Raw genomic sequence first — 15,163 nt, 5'->3', positions numbered from 1 at the left:
TGTAGATGGAGCCATATGATGGCTCTACTGACCCAATTGATCATCTAGAGAGCTATAAGGCTCTCATAATGATCCAGAGGACGACCGACGCCCTCCTATGTATTGACTTTTCGATAACCATTTGGAAGACTGCTCGAGTCTGATATTCTGGACTCTAATCGGAGAGCATAAGTTCTTTCAAGTAGCTGGAACATTCATTCTTGGCCCATTTTAGCACTTGCCGAAAGGTACCACAGAATCAAACAGTCTCTTCTCTATCAAGCAAGGTGAGACAGAGATATCAAGAGACTTCATGGTTCACTTTAACACGGTCACACTTGAGGTTAGAGACCTCAATGAAGATATGACTATTTCGGTCATGAAAAAAGATCTAAAGAGATCTAGATTTACTTATTCTCTGGATAAAACTCTTCTTTGGACCTATACTGAATTTTTGGAGTGCACATACAAGTATATTTACACCAACCAACGTTAGATAGAGAAAAAAGGCTAGAAAAAAAAATAAAAGAAAGGCAGAGTTTTGATCCAACCAAGTCGGTCAACAACTAATAAAGGAGCTTCACCCCATCGATGAAGTCCAAGGCTGAATAATTATGGCAGGAGGTATGACTCCTATACTCCTCTTTCTGCTCTCCATATGCGGATCCTAATGAAAATCGAGGAAGAGGAGTATTTTCGACGTCCTCCATCGATGAAAGTACCACCAAGGAGCCACGACAAGAAAAAATATTATCGGTTTCATCATGATCACGATCATAATATCGAACAATATATTCAGCTCAGGAATGAGATAGAGGCTTCGATTTGATGTGGCTATCTCGAAAAATTTTGACGGAACCATCTGGCTCAATCTCTCACCGACCGACAGCCTCAGCCATTATCTGAGGAAACAATCAACAATCGGCCAATGGTGGGGTGATCAACATGATTTATAGGCGACCAAAGGATTGAGGAGCAACTTTCAAAGCAAAGTCAGCAAAGAAAATGATGACTTGATAATATAATCTCTTTTTTAGAAGATGATGTTAAAAAAATACAGACTCTCTATGATGATGCTATCTCATCTCGACGATGATAGCAAATTATGATGTAAAAAAAATTTTAGTTGATAATAAAAATTCTACTGATATTCTTTTTTGCTCGATTTTCTTTCGAATGCGACTACCGACTGATTGACTTAGAAGAATCTCGATGTTATTAGTTGGTTTCACTGGTGATGCTGTTATCGTGAAAGAAAAAATTACTCTCTCACTAACTACAGGAATAGATCCACAAAAAAATATCATTTTATTAACATTTATGATCGTCCGAGTTCCTTCGACTTACAGTACCATACTTGGATGATTATGACTCAATGCCTTAAGAGTGATAGTATCAATATATCATTTATTGATCCAATTCTCGATAAGAAATGGAGTTGAAAAAATATGCGAAGATCAACAACTTGTTAGACATTGCTTTATGGTCTCTGCGAAGAACAGTCAACCTGAAGACTTTTTGTCAGTTGATAAACTGAACCAAAGAGAAAATGAAGAAAGAGATGAACCAGACAACTGATTTCTATCCCATTAAGAGAAGATGATCCTGAAAAGATGGTCCAAATTGGATCGCAATTATCTGATCCAGAACGAAGACAACTGGTGAACCTGCTAATGGCAAATATCGATATTTTTGCTTGGTTGGCAACCGATATGCCAGAAATTTCTCCAGAAGTAATAACTCATCAGTTAAACATTGATCCCAAAGTTAGATTGGTAAGGCAGAAAAAAAGACCTTTTGCATCTGAAAGACAGAAGATCATCGATGAAGAAGTTCATAAACTCCTCGCAGCTGGCTTCATTAGAGAAGTTAATTATCTAGATTGGCTCACTAATGTAGTGATAGTGAAAAAAATTAATAAAAAATAAAAAATCTACATCGACTACACTAATTTAAATGAAGTTTGTCCGAAGAACAGCTTTTCTTTATAAAAAATCAACCAACTAGTTGATGCGACTTTGGAACATCAATTTTTGAGCTTTATGAACGTCTTCGTGGGCTACAACCAAATTCAAATAGTACCTGAAGATGAGGAGCATACTGTGTTTATAATCGACAAAAATATCTACTGCTACAAAATGATGCTATTTGGTTTAAAGAATCCGGAGCTACTTATCAACGGCTAGTCAACAGACTGTTTAAGATACAAATTGGATGCAACATGGAGATTTACATTGATGATATGCTGGTGAAAAATTTTGAAACTTCCAATCATGTTGAAAATTTAGAAGAAACCTTTGACATACTTCGACAATACCGGATGAAATTGAATCCTACTAAATATACATTCGGAGTAACTATCAAAAAATTTCTTAAATTTCTTATATCACAATGAGGAATCGAAGCAAATCTTGAGAAAATAAAGACTATTATTAATATGAAGCATCTGAGCTCCAAGAAAAAGATACAATGACTCAATAAAAAGATCGCCTCACTCAACCAATTCATTTCAAGATCGGCAGAAAAATGTCTATCCTTCTTCAAGATCTTGCGATAAGTAAAAGATTTTTTATGGTCAGATGAGTGTCGACAATCTTTTGAATATTTAAAAAAATATTTGACATCTCCACCATTACTCACAAAATCGAAAGTGGGAGAACTATTATGTCTATCTGGCAATCTCGATAAAGATAGTTAGTTCAGTACTTGTCCAGGAGGATGAAAATCGAATTCAACGATCGATTTATTACACCAGTAAAGTACTTTACAATACTGAAGTATGATACTCAAGAGTGAAAAAAATGATCTATGCTCTGATCATACCATCACAATGATTTTGATCGTACTTTCAGGCACATCCGATAGTTATCTTGACAGATCAACTGTTGAAAGCAATATTGTACCGATTTGATACTTCTGATCGAATGACGAAGTGGATAATAAAACTCAATGAATTTGATATTCAATATCGTCCACAACCGTTAATGAAAGCATAAATTTTGATCGATTTTGTCACTGAGTGCAACGTATCTAATGATAATCCCAAGGATGAACTCAACGGTAAATCGAAGCAAATTAAAACTTCTAAGGTCGACTTAGCACCAGTGTAGGTACTACATGTTGATGGAGCATTTAATGCACAAGATAGTGGAGCCGGTCTCATCCTCATCAATTTTGAAGAGATCGTAACTGAATATATCCTTCGATTCAATTTTAAAATTTTAAATAATCAAGCCGAATATAAAGCTCTTTTAGCTGGCTTGAAAATTATCAAAGAATTTGACATAGAAAACTTGAAGGTCTTCACTGACTCGTAACTGATCACCAAACAGGTCAAGAGTGAGTTGAAAGCTCGAGACCCTATTATGATGAAGTACCTTCAGAAAGTGAAAGATTTTACATCAATCTTGAAATATTTTGAGATCTCTCACATCCCAAGAGCAGAGAATGCTCGAATCATGTACTTTTTTGACTCATAACTACTTCATTCAGCTTGCTCGGCCAAACATTCATTGAATATTTTAAACAACTAAGTATTAACAAAGTTGAAGAAGTGTTACAAATCAATGACGAATCAAGTTGGATGGATCCGATCATTCAATATTTGACTGATAAAACTCTACCTTTAGATCCTTTAAAGGCTAAACGACTAAGGTGGATGGTCTCACAATATATTTTGATGAATGGATAACTCTATAAGAGGTTATTCTCTCTTTTCTTACTGAAGTGTCTAAGACCTACAGATGTCGACTATGTACTTCGAGAGGTTAATGAAGAAATTTGTGAAAATCACTTGGGGATAAATCATTAGCTTATAAAGTTTTGCGACAAAGATATTATTGATCTACTATAAAGAAAGATATAGCTGAACTTGTTCAAAGATATGAACCATGTCAGAAGTATGCCAATATACAATATCAACCGATCAGTCAGCTGATATCAATTATTGTATCATGGCTCTTCGTGCAGTGAAAAATCGACATACTCGATCCCTTTCCTCTGGCATCTGATCAGAGAAAGTTTATAGTGATCGTCATTGATTACTTCATCAAATGGGTAGATGCTGAACCCTTGGCACAGATCACTAAAAGTAAGATGGAAGATTTTATTCAGAAATCAATCATATATAAATTTGGTTTACCATATACCATTATTACCGACAATGGTCGACAATTCGACAATCAAAATTTCAAAAGATTTTGTATAAAATTTCATATTATATGCAAGTTCACCTCAGTCAGTCATCCATAATTTAACGGTGAAGTGAAAGTGATAAATCGAATAATTCTACATGGTCTGAAGATCAAATTGAATGAAGCTAAAAATTTTTGGATGAAAAAATTATATCTGATCTTATGGGCATATCAGACAACTCACATACTGACGGAAGAATCATCATTCGACTTGGCCTACAGAACAGAAGCAGTAATCCCACTCGAGATCGAATTGCCATCAGTAAGAGTCGAACAATATAATGAGCCAAATAATTTTGAATGTCGAAGAGCTGACCTAGACTTACTCTCAGAAGTTCGACAACAAGCTCAAGTTCGATTGGCAGCATATCAGCAGAGAGTATCCCGATATCACAATGAAAGGTCAAGCTGAAGGTCTTCCATCCAGGAGATCTGATTTTAATGAAGGCAGAAGTTTCAAAACCTCTAGATCAGAAAAAATTCTCTCCAAACTGGGAAGGATCCTACAAGTTGATCGAAATACTTCGTTCAGATATATATCGACTAGAAACTCTCGATGGAGCGACTATTCCTCAAACTTGGAATGTCGATGATCTGAAAATATACTATCAATAAAGTTGTTCACATGTCCGACATATTTGGAATGAAACATCAGAATTCTAGATCTTCTTGAAACGTTCAGCTATCTACAAATTATCTACAAAAATGGTATCAAATCCATAAATAGTCGGTCTGATTGTACTGATGACATCTTAGTTTTTCATTGTAAAAACCGACCTAAGTCGAATGACTACTTATGCTAATTTGGCTTTAGTTAAGCAAAATATTATGCCAACTCGACTCCAATCGAGTAGAAAGTATACTGACTTAACTCCAATCAGTCAAAAGATATTCAGCTTGCCACCGTCTATCAAATATCTAAAAAAAATTATTTAAAAGTTAAGTCAGTTGATATCCGATTAGCAAGCAAATTCTACTACAACTATTGATCGATATTTAACGATGCCGAACAACACAACGAGATTGAGAAGAGATTTCATACTTAGAATTTCTTTTCATTCATCAGAAAAAATGATTACAAAATAGGACCCAAGATCCGATTACAAAAATTAAACTATTATCTGATTAATAAAAAAAAAGATATTACATCGATCACCAGTCAGCTTCTTCTTCAGTTGTGTCAATAGTCACCGCAGCTTCGGTTCTGTGGCCCTCAACAGCAGTTGACTTCGGTACAGTTGACTTCGGTACCTCTGGTGTAGCCGGTGCAGCTCCTTCGGTCGACACAGTTTTTTTGACAGTCTCTTCTCCCGAATCAGGAGCAACAATGCTGGTCAGATCCAAGTCCGAATACAGTCTTTTGACTGCATCCCTACCGTCTTCATATCCGATGCAGTAAAAGATGTATCCGCCCTCGAGGACTTCATTTTTGTAGTCTTCTGATTTTCTGAAGTCTTCGATGGCCTGACTCAAAGCGTCTTTTGCCGACCAAGCTTCCTCTTTTGCGGAAGCCGACTCTGCATTGGCCAATGTCAACTTCTCCTCAGTGGCCCGATGCCTCCCACGCTCTTTCTCCGATTCTTCAATGCAGCTATCCCTTTCCCTTTGAAGCCGATGGATTGTGTACTTCTTGCTCTTGTTTTGGGATTCTAGGGACTTGATGTTTTATTGAACCGACCCCAATTCGGCTCTAGTCGACTCCACTTTGGCTTTTGCATGAGAGATCTTCTCTTGAAGCTCCTTCTCCTGCTCGACTCCCATTCAGTTGCTGCTTGGAGTCGTTCAACAGCGACAGCTTTTTTGACATTTGCAGCCGCAGTCTTATCTATCCATGCTCGATGGAGCTCGATGATTTTTTGATATGCACTCTCTAGTGCATGCATGTCATGTGCCAACTGAAAAGGAAAGAAAACAAGTCAGATCAAGTAACAAAGAAAGAGAGAGAGAGAGAGAGAGAGAAAAGTATCGTCAACTTATACCGAGTATCATCGGATAAAAAAAATAAAACATCTTAGATACGGTCCGATCTTTTTTATTCTCCTTATTAGTCGGGAGAAGAGCAGCCTCGATACGTCGCTTAGCCAACGTCGGGTTGGCTAAGGCCGACTCACCAATAGGAATTTGGATGTCAAAAAAAGTAGGAAGACCTGTCGATGATCCGTCATCAGTAGAGACGGTCGGTGCCTTTCCCCGCTTTTCGGTTGGCGGTCATTCGCTCAAAGCCACCATGAAGTCAAAACTCGACGGTGCTTGAGACCGCATTCACCTAATTGAAGGCATCGAAGAAATGGTCAGAATGGTAGCAGATGGTTCTGGTTCGACCACGACTGCAGACTCGGCCTGACCCCTGTTGATGGAACTAGGATTGGCATCGTCTCGACCGTTGCTGGTATTATAGCCGCGACATTGCCATCTCTTATTGGTTCTTCTCCAACTGACGGCACATCGATAGGAGGAAACACTGTCGGAGCCGACAATGCAATGACCGGCTTGGTGTCGGGAGCCACCATCGATGGAATGCCAGTCTCCCTTGCCAGAATCGACTCCGAACGAACCCGACTCTTCTTTGTCGTTCGAGATGGTCCGACATCAGTCACTGCTCTCTTCTTAGTAGCATGTTGGTGAACGTCGGCAGTCGAGATTCGTGCTGTCGGGTGCATAACTGCAATCAGAAAGCAAAAAGGTTCAGCTATAAAGTTCAAAAATAAAAAACAAAAAAATGAAAATAAAAATGAAGAATCAACTATATTATATCTACGGCGAGTGTCGAACTAAGTCCGACGTCGTAGAGAGACTGCTCTATCAACAGCTCCTACTGCAAGGGAACTTTCATATCTTTTAGTTGTAGGAAGTCTTTCCGATCAACCTCATCAACCGGACTGTTTTCATTCAGGCTAGTCTTCGGGTTCCTCCAAATGGAAAGAAAAGTTCAAGGTGAAAAAGAAGAATAAAAAAAAAACTGTCTTCCAATCGTGAATGAAAGATGGAAGACCAAAAATGAAGGACAGATCCTTCCTTGGACTGAAGAACCATCAGCCTTCAGCCTTCGGATGAGGGCAAAGAACAAAGAAAGCACAAAAAAGGGAAGGTCTAGGTTGAGTCAAGATCATACGACACAATAAAGCGAAAGTGATAAGAAGCCGAATGGAATTCGACATAAGTTGGATTGAAAAAAATCGATAAAAATCAAAAATATTCCAAATGATATCCGAAATCGAGAATCGAAGCCCAGCCCGAAAGTTCTCAATATAAAAAGTGACCTGATTTGGAGGAGGGGAGATCACCTGACCATTCAAACCAAGCATGAACAACTGAAACTATTTTGGGATGCAGTACTGCTCCCAGAGATGAGCAACTATGGACTCAGTTAGAGAAGAAACCTCTACCATCGGGCCGGGAGATAATCGCCAATAAACCAGTCGATCATCGACTCTGAGAAGGCTGAGGGGTAGATGCTCTACCTGAAGGTCTATTCTCTACCTTAACCTTCTTCTTCTTACTACTACTAGCCATTGGAAATTGTAAAAAATCCAAAATGAAGAAAGAAGAGCAAGGAAGAAGAAATCTAACCTGAAGGCTAAAAAAAATCTAAAAACCCTGGCTCTCAACTCGAAACTCGACAAAAATCTCAATACCTACAATAAGAACCTTCGGATTCTCAGAGTGCAGCAGAAAGTCTAAATGAAAGCAATATTATACATATAGAACTGTCAATAGTCAGGATGAAATTATTTAAATCAAAACTGCTCCAGATTCCAACATGTGGCTACATCTGAACCGACTATCGATCGGACAGTTTGATGCACCTACCACTTGATCATGCCACCTCACCTCTATCCATGTAAACGGCTTAAAGCCAATAACATCTGGACACGTGGCCGAAATTGACTAGTCAAAATTAAATCGATCGGATTCTCTGGATGCCAAACTATCTTCTCGAATCGACACCCCAATGATGATCTTACAGTTATCGAAACGATAAAATGGCTGAAGATTTTTTATTTTTCGAAGAAATCATTAATGTCTGCAGTCGAATTGAGGCTCGAGATAACACATGACAACTTCCTTCATCCAACGTGTCAGACCATATGCCGATCCACATATTAGGCTACCTTGCACTTGGGAGTGGGGGGCAACTATTGGTGTAATTCAGTTGACTTCCCTGATTCACAGTCGGCTGATCAGATATCTACCGATTATGGACGATGAACCATCAAAATTATATTGCAAAATAAATTCTGCCTCAATTACGACATTACTCGATTTTTAATCGGCCTGATAGGTATAAACCATCGACTATCAATCGATAGACCGACCAACAGTCGGCTATTCTCAACCTCCATGACAAACATTTTAACCATGATGACTTAACCAACTTCAAACTAATGACCATCGGCATATCGGTAAATGACCATCGGCATATCAAAGTTATCGACTGATGATCATTCAAACTTCTATAATTGTCGATATACAGTCGATATATTCGGACTGCCGATATAGAGTCGATATACCAGAAACCTCTAGCATAAAAAGTGTATAATGGTCACAACATGATCAGTGGTGGGTCTAACCGTCTATTCCACGATCACGTAGCAACAAAATAAACGGGACCCATGTATCTAATAGTTACAAACGGTTGTCAACAACTCGTTTATAAAAGAAAGTAAATAAATAGCATTTGGTAAGATATTTCTGATATTCTGTCTTTTTGAAAATTTTATCTACTGTTTATTTTTTTTTATTAATTTAAGTATTAAAAAATTTTCATCGAATATAATTTTATACAGTATAATTTTTTTTTTATAGAAATTTTTTTACGGACGTAATAAAAAATTGACCGCAACGAGACAATCATTCTGCGGTCCTGTAATCTATGTTCAAACTCTTGAAATTAATACCAGTTTTAAATAAATATAGGAAGAACACTTCATTCCTCCCGAGGCCCCGACTCATTCTAAAGCGAAACATTATATATTGGAGGAATAAATAAATATTAATTGTTTAACAAAAAAACAAATGCAAAAAAGGAATTCATCCAGTGGACTAATGGTAGCGCTACATGATAGATGTGAAAGATTATTGTAATATAAATGAAGAAAAGTTTAGGCATCCATGGCTTTTCCGAAGCTTTTCGAAAGAAAACTGTGAGGGGTAAATTTCCTTCCTCTTTATGGAGTATCAAAGCTCTCCTAAAGTGAAGTTTGTCCTTTGGCTATACTGGAAAAACAATATCAACACTCGCAACGTTATTGAGAGGAAAACTGGAAGGAATCTAGGGGGCTACGTTTTGTACCAAAGCCCGATTGAGATTATGGACCATTTGTTCTGTGTCTGCCCCTTCTTCACTTTAATTTGGAGAGCAGTTTGCAACTTACTCGGGATACTACAAACTCATGGTATCTTTGAAGGGCTTGGTATGAAATGGACAAGTCGAAATTTCCAAAAACCAGCAAGGCATGCCGCTCTAATGCTCATTGGCACATTTACATGGAGCTATTAGAAGGAGAGGAATGGCAGAACTTTCCTCGACAAGCATGCCTCGATCACTATCGTTGCTCAAGTGGTTCTTCTCCATTTCAATCTATGGTCCAACCCTTGCGATGGAAGCTTGCTGTACGAATATAGAAAAATCTGGCATAAAATTAAAATAGCACCTACGTTGCTTCAAAGACCTCCGGTCTTTCTTGTTCCTAGCTGTGGACCAGTGTTTCATCTGCTTCGAGCTGTCTAGCATCATTAAATTGTTTGGAGGTCACGTTATATTCTATAATAAAACTGTCAAAATGGGTTGATCCATACCGATCCATCCTGACCCATCTCTAAATGGGATGAGACGGGTTGACCTGTTTAACTGATCGGTTGGAAAAACTCCAATTCGATCTGATTCGTCATGGGTTGCAGATTAAACAGATCCATTCGCCAAAATCTCCCCCCTCCAAAAAAAAAAATGTTAATCTTTCCCTCTTCTCTCCACATCTCCTTCACAATCTCTGAAAGGTAGATAATTTTTTTTATTAAACAAAATAGACGGATAACTGGATAAAGGTCAAGATCTTAAAAAAATTTGGTAATATTTTTTTTACTAAATAAAATAAATGATTAGCCCGTCTCGATCCATCAATCCAAACGAAGCAGGTCATTTAATCTGCTTTTAAATGGATTACTAAAATATAAACCCAATCCATCCCATTTATATGGTGGGGTGGGTCAATCCAATGGATTTAATCCAAATTGACAGCTTTATTCTATAACGATAATTAAAAAATTTAAAAATTTTTGAACGAACGATGGCTTATAAAACTAATGTTATTTTCTCTTTGTGCTCGTCTTTGTTCCCCCTCTTCTCTCTGTATCCTTTTTGATCTTGAAAAAAATTGGGTGGTGTTTCAACCTCCCATATTCATCAAAAGAAAAAAAAAATTGCTGCAGGATTGTTAATGCTAGCATGTCTTTCTTGGATTGTAAGTTAAGATCATCAAGTCAAGCATCAAATGGTTCAATTCTTATTTAATAGCCATATGCTTACTAAATAAATTGATTGGCAAATAGATTGTAATTAAAGTTAGTCTGCTAACATCTCGCTCTCACTTGAGTATAATATCAGAGCTTGTCAAATAAACTACCATATAAGTTGCTTCCACATCTTGGCCTCTCCTCCGATCTTGCACCTTATCTTCTTCTTTCCCCACTCTACACGACCTATCTCTTTTTCCCCCATTTTTTATAATTACCCTCTTCTTCACCCCATCCTCCTCCATTTTCCCTCTCCTTAGCCCTATTCCTCCTCTCAGTGTTCCTCTTTTGTTTTCCTCACTACCTCCCCTCTACAACCAGCTCTCCATCCACTCTCTCATGAAACCCTAACCTAAACCCTCTCCTCACCCTCCTTCCTTTGCCCCTTCACTGTCAAGTCCACGCTTCTCATCCTTTTCTTGCTCCTCCACTTCCATGCCCTCCATTATTTTCATATTAGCACCACCATCGACCAAATTTTTAGTGCTCTCAATTTGACTTAGGTTGAACGGGCTCTAGCTTAATTTGAGTCAAGCCCATTCCATCCAAGTCTGGTTTATTAGATTTAGGATGGATCTTAAATTTTGGTTGGGTTTAGACTAAAATTAACATAATTTTTTGAGCTTAGATCTAATCGAAAGGCTTTAAAAAATTGTTCCGTGCCCAAGCAACTAACTGGTTTGGCCCAGTCAGACTCATTTCCAGCCTTTTGAGTTATCATCTGATATATTTTCTATAAAAGAGAGCTTCAGCTTTCTTTTATTTTTCTTCGTATATTTATTAATTATTATTAAAATTTAAATAATTATTTATTTTTTTGATTAAATTAAAATAAATATCATAAGTTCTGAAGATGCAGTCCGATATCTTTCGATGTTGAGCTGTAGGATATGTATTTAAAAAAATTTAAATATTTATGAAAAAAAATGTAATTGAATCGTTAAAGATGCCAGGTCAAACCTCGTCGGCATTTTTTCTATAGGAGCTGCCAAACTAGGTTTCTGGTGGAATACTGGGATTAATTAATAGGCAAACAGAAGACGGTGGGGATTAAGAAAGGACACAGAGAACGAACGAAGGAATCATTATAAGGGCTTATTCCCCTAGCCTAGTACAACTATGTCCGCCACTGCTTTTCCCTTGACCCCTCTCTCCTGCCATGAAGCCCTCCTTCCTTCTCTTCCTCCTCTTCTCCTCCAGCCTCCATCTTTCCTTCTCCGTCTCCGAACCCTACACCGCTATCTTCAGCTTCGGCGATTCGCTCGCCGACACCGGCAACCACCTCGTCGACGGGCCCAATCCCATCCTCTCCACCACCCACCCCCCTTATGGCATGACCTTCTTTCGCCGCCCCACCGGCCGCTGCTCGGACGGACGCTTGGTCATAGACTTCATCAGTATATACCCAAACTCTGCCCCTTCCGCCCGTAAAAAAATTTCTTGGGCACAACAAATCTAATCGTTGATGCTTCTCTTCTAATTATGCAGCTGAGGCCTTTGGGCTCCCATTGCTTCCGCCATCTAAAGCTCACAACACCGACTTCCATAAAGGAGCCAATTTTGCCATCACGGGAGGCACGGCTATGAGCTTCGACTACTTCCACAATAGAGGCCTCGAGAGCACCGTATGGGTCAACGGTTCCTTAAGCGACCAGATCGATTGGTTCCAGGACATGAAGCCTTCTCTCTGTAGCTCACCAGAAGGTTGTAGAAAAAAGAAAAAAAAAAAAATCATAAAAAACCTCTGCTACCAAATTAATTGCATCCCCCATCCCTGACAAAACTATCCATCAAATTATTTGCAGAATGCAAGGAGTACTTCAGGAGATGTCTGTTCGTCGTCGGGGAGTTCGGAGGAAACGATTACAACGCCTTCTTCTTCGCCGGCAGGGGCATCAAGCAAGTGATCTCCAATGTGTCCGTAATCGTTGGAGGAATTGTTGAGGGTGTCGAGGTAATCAGGGTGAAACATCGATTGTAGAGGTTAATTAGTGAATCTAGATCCAGTTGTGGCAATTAGGTATTTTTATGGTAGGTTGCTCATCGAATTTAAAACATGCAGAGGTTGATCAACCAAGGGGCAGTAGATCTGGTGGTGCCAGGGGTTTTCCCATTTGGATGCTTCCCGTTGTACCTGAAGCTGTATGGTAGCAAACACAAAGAGGACTACGGCCGTCGGAGCGGATGCCTCAAGAAATTTAACACTTTGGCGTGGTATCACAACGAAAAGCTTCGCGTGGGATTGGAGAGGCTCCAGAAAAAGTATCCGTCGACGAGGATCGTCTACGCGGATTACTACGCCGCAGCGATTCGATTTAATCTCGCCCCCAAAAATTTTGGTAAGTTATTTATTGCACTTATGGGCGTCCTGCTTGCGTTATTCGCTCTGGTAGGTGGCCTTTTTGCTCTGCGTGTTACTTTGGATTACCGCCCTGGTTACTTAGCGCGTTATGTATCATGTGTCACATGATACATTAAATGTAGGGTATATACGATGGTCATTTTCTTGAATTCCGCTGCTCCCACTTGTAGGGTTTGTTGAGATGTCTTGTCTATCGTTTCATAATGAGCTGGATGGACATGGACAGCTTTAATTAACCATAATCAAAGTTAACTCCTAATAAATTAAAAAAAAAATGAAAGGATGAGAAGGCAAAAGCATGTTTTATGCAACCAAAAAAAAAAAAAAAGTCTTGAGTCAGTCAATGATATATAAAACTTCTCTTGCTGATGTGTTACTTAGGTGGCACTTTATTATTTTATCAATGCCCATAAGGATCATTGATGTTATTAGTTGGACTAGATCCATCGTATAATGACCGATCAATTTTATTATACGATAATATATTCAAATATAGAGAGAAAAAAAAAAAAAAAAAGAGAGATCAATAAAAATATGTATACATGTATCTCCATCGTTAGTGGTGAAGTCTAAAATAAATCATATAAATTGTAGCAATGAGATACCTAAAATAATAATAATAATAATATTTTAAAAGAAAAACTCATTTTATGTCCTAGCCTATGAATGGTGAGATGGGGAGAGATTCGTGGTGGGGTGGCAGTAATTGCGGAATGATGGCATTGCGTTCCAATTGCAAGTTGGTACCAACTTTGGAGACCACATACTTGGATGGAACCAATATTGGCCAGTGGAGCTAACTTTTTATGCCATCCACGTTTACAAGGGTCCCGGCAGGAAAAAAAAAAAAAAAAAGATTGAGAAAAAGGACCACGTCAATAATTGTAGACATAGAAACGATACCACGGCAAACTTTGAGACATAAAATAGGTTCAAAAGTGAGCTGTTGTGAAAAATAACATCACATGCAGCTGTCCCTGGCTACCATAACGAGATAGCTACTTGTACATAGTGGAGAGTTCTCAATTATTCTATTCCTAATTTTTAATAACGTTGTCATGGTAGTAGGTGTATCTAAGCTAAAAGTAATTGTCTTATATTTTTCTTCCTTTATTGAGATAAAGAGTGGTGATGATGTGTAGGTACCCATCTTTTCTGCAATAATTCTATTAAATCCTCAAAATAGATGTCATCCACATCTGGATCCAAGAGCATCAAGCTTCCCAACGGATCAAGGAAGAAACACAGTAATTTGATTTGACATGAGAATCCAAGAGCAAAGTTAATAGTTAATAAATTCCAGGATGCAAGCAGGTCATTTTTTTGATAAAAAGTAGGTCACAATCAATTAAACCAGAGAACTTATTTTCATCAAGGAAACAACAAAGCGGTCAACTTATTGGTCCTTAATAATACTCAAAATTGATGGGCTTTATTAAATATCTTTTTTCTCGACTCAAATGGAAACTCCATGGACTTGTAACACTAAGAAGTGCATATTCTTGATCTGTAGTCTTATTTGCAGATTTAATGCTTCAGCCTAACAAATTGTTTGTAGTGTATAAAAGATATCTCTAACCAAACTGATTGATGGGTGTAGGATTTACTCATGGGGCTCTAAAAGCTTGTTGTGGGGATCGTAGCAAGTATAATGTCAATATGTCAGCTAGGTGTGGTACATCGAACGCAACCGTGTGCCATGATCCTGAAACATATGCAAGTTGGGATGGTGTTCATTATACTGAAGCTGCTCACCGCTTCATCGCCAAAGGTTTGTTGGAAGGCCCCTACGCCAACCCACCCATTATGAGTCTCCACTCTCCTAAGGATTCTGCGAGCTTCACAACAAAATAATAAAACGTGTCATGTATCACTCATAGCTAGCTGAAGCATAAAAGATTACTTTTAGCAGAGAGCACCTGCTGTTCTTTGTTTTTGTATTTAAATTTTTTACAGATATTGAAGTCTAAAAGTTGAATTGTCACGATTTTTTTTTTTTTTTTTTTAATGAAAGATCCACATGATATGATTACTATTAATTTACTTGTTTAACAGTGACTTGAAAATTCTCATTGCAACCACGTTTGAACTCCATGTATGATATTTCGGCTCTTAG

General features: G+C 38.3%; 1 protein-coding gene across 1 annotated transcript; it reads left to right on the top strand.

Annotated features, from left to right (window-relative positions):
* The first annotated feature begins 11,784 nt into the window (after window positions 1-11,784).
* On the top strand, window positions 11,785-15,031 carry LOC105048178 (GDSL esterase/lipase At5g45910). The gene is made up of 5 exons (XM_010927391.4): window positions 11,785-12,082; window positions 12,174-12,389; window positions 12,491-12,639; window positions 12,748-13,024; window positions 14,648-15,031. Exons 1-5 carry the CDS (start codon window positions 11,845-11,847, stop codon window positions 14,899-14,901), a joined length of 1,134 nt encoding a protein of 377 aa, XP_010925693.1. The 5' UTR covers window positions 11,785-11,844; the 3' UTR covers window positions 14,902-15,031.
* Window positions 15,032-15,163: the final 132 nt, after the last annotated feature.

The sequence above is a fragment of the Elaeis guineensis genome, chromosome 7, assembly GCF_000442705.2.
Source record: "Elaeis guineensis isolate ETL-2024a chromosome 7, EG11, whole genome shotgun sequence".
Lineage (NCBI taxonomy): Eukaryota > Viridiplantae > Streptophyta > Magnoliopsida > Arecales > Arecaceae > Elaeis > Elaeis guineensis.
Note: the sequence above shows the minus strand (reverse complement) of the source record. Positions and strands in the feature narration are given on the sequence as shown.

What these genes read in the sequence shown, in the direction of transcription:
- LOC105048178 (XM_010927391.4), top strand. Translation starts at nt 11,845, where the DNA reads ATGAAGCCCTCCTTCCTTCTCTTCCTCCTCTTCTCCTCCAGCCTCCAT. An exon ending in CTTGGTCATAGACTTCATCA is followed by an intron (nt 12,083 to 12,173) that starts GTATATACCCAA and finishes CTAATTATGCAG; the next exon opens with CTGAGGCCTTTGGGCTCCCA. An exon ending in GAATTGTTGAGGGTGTCGAG is followed by an intron (nt 12,640 to 12,747) that starts GTAATCAGGGTG and finishes TAAAACATGCAG; the next exon opens with AGGTTGATCAACCAAGGGGC.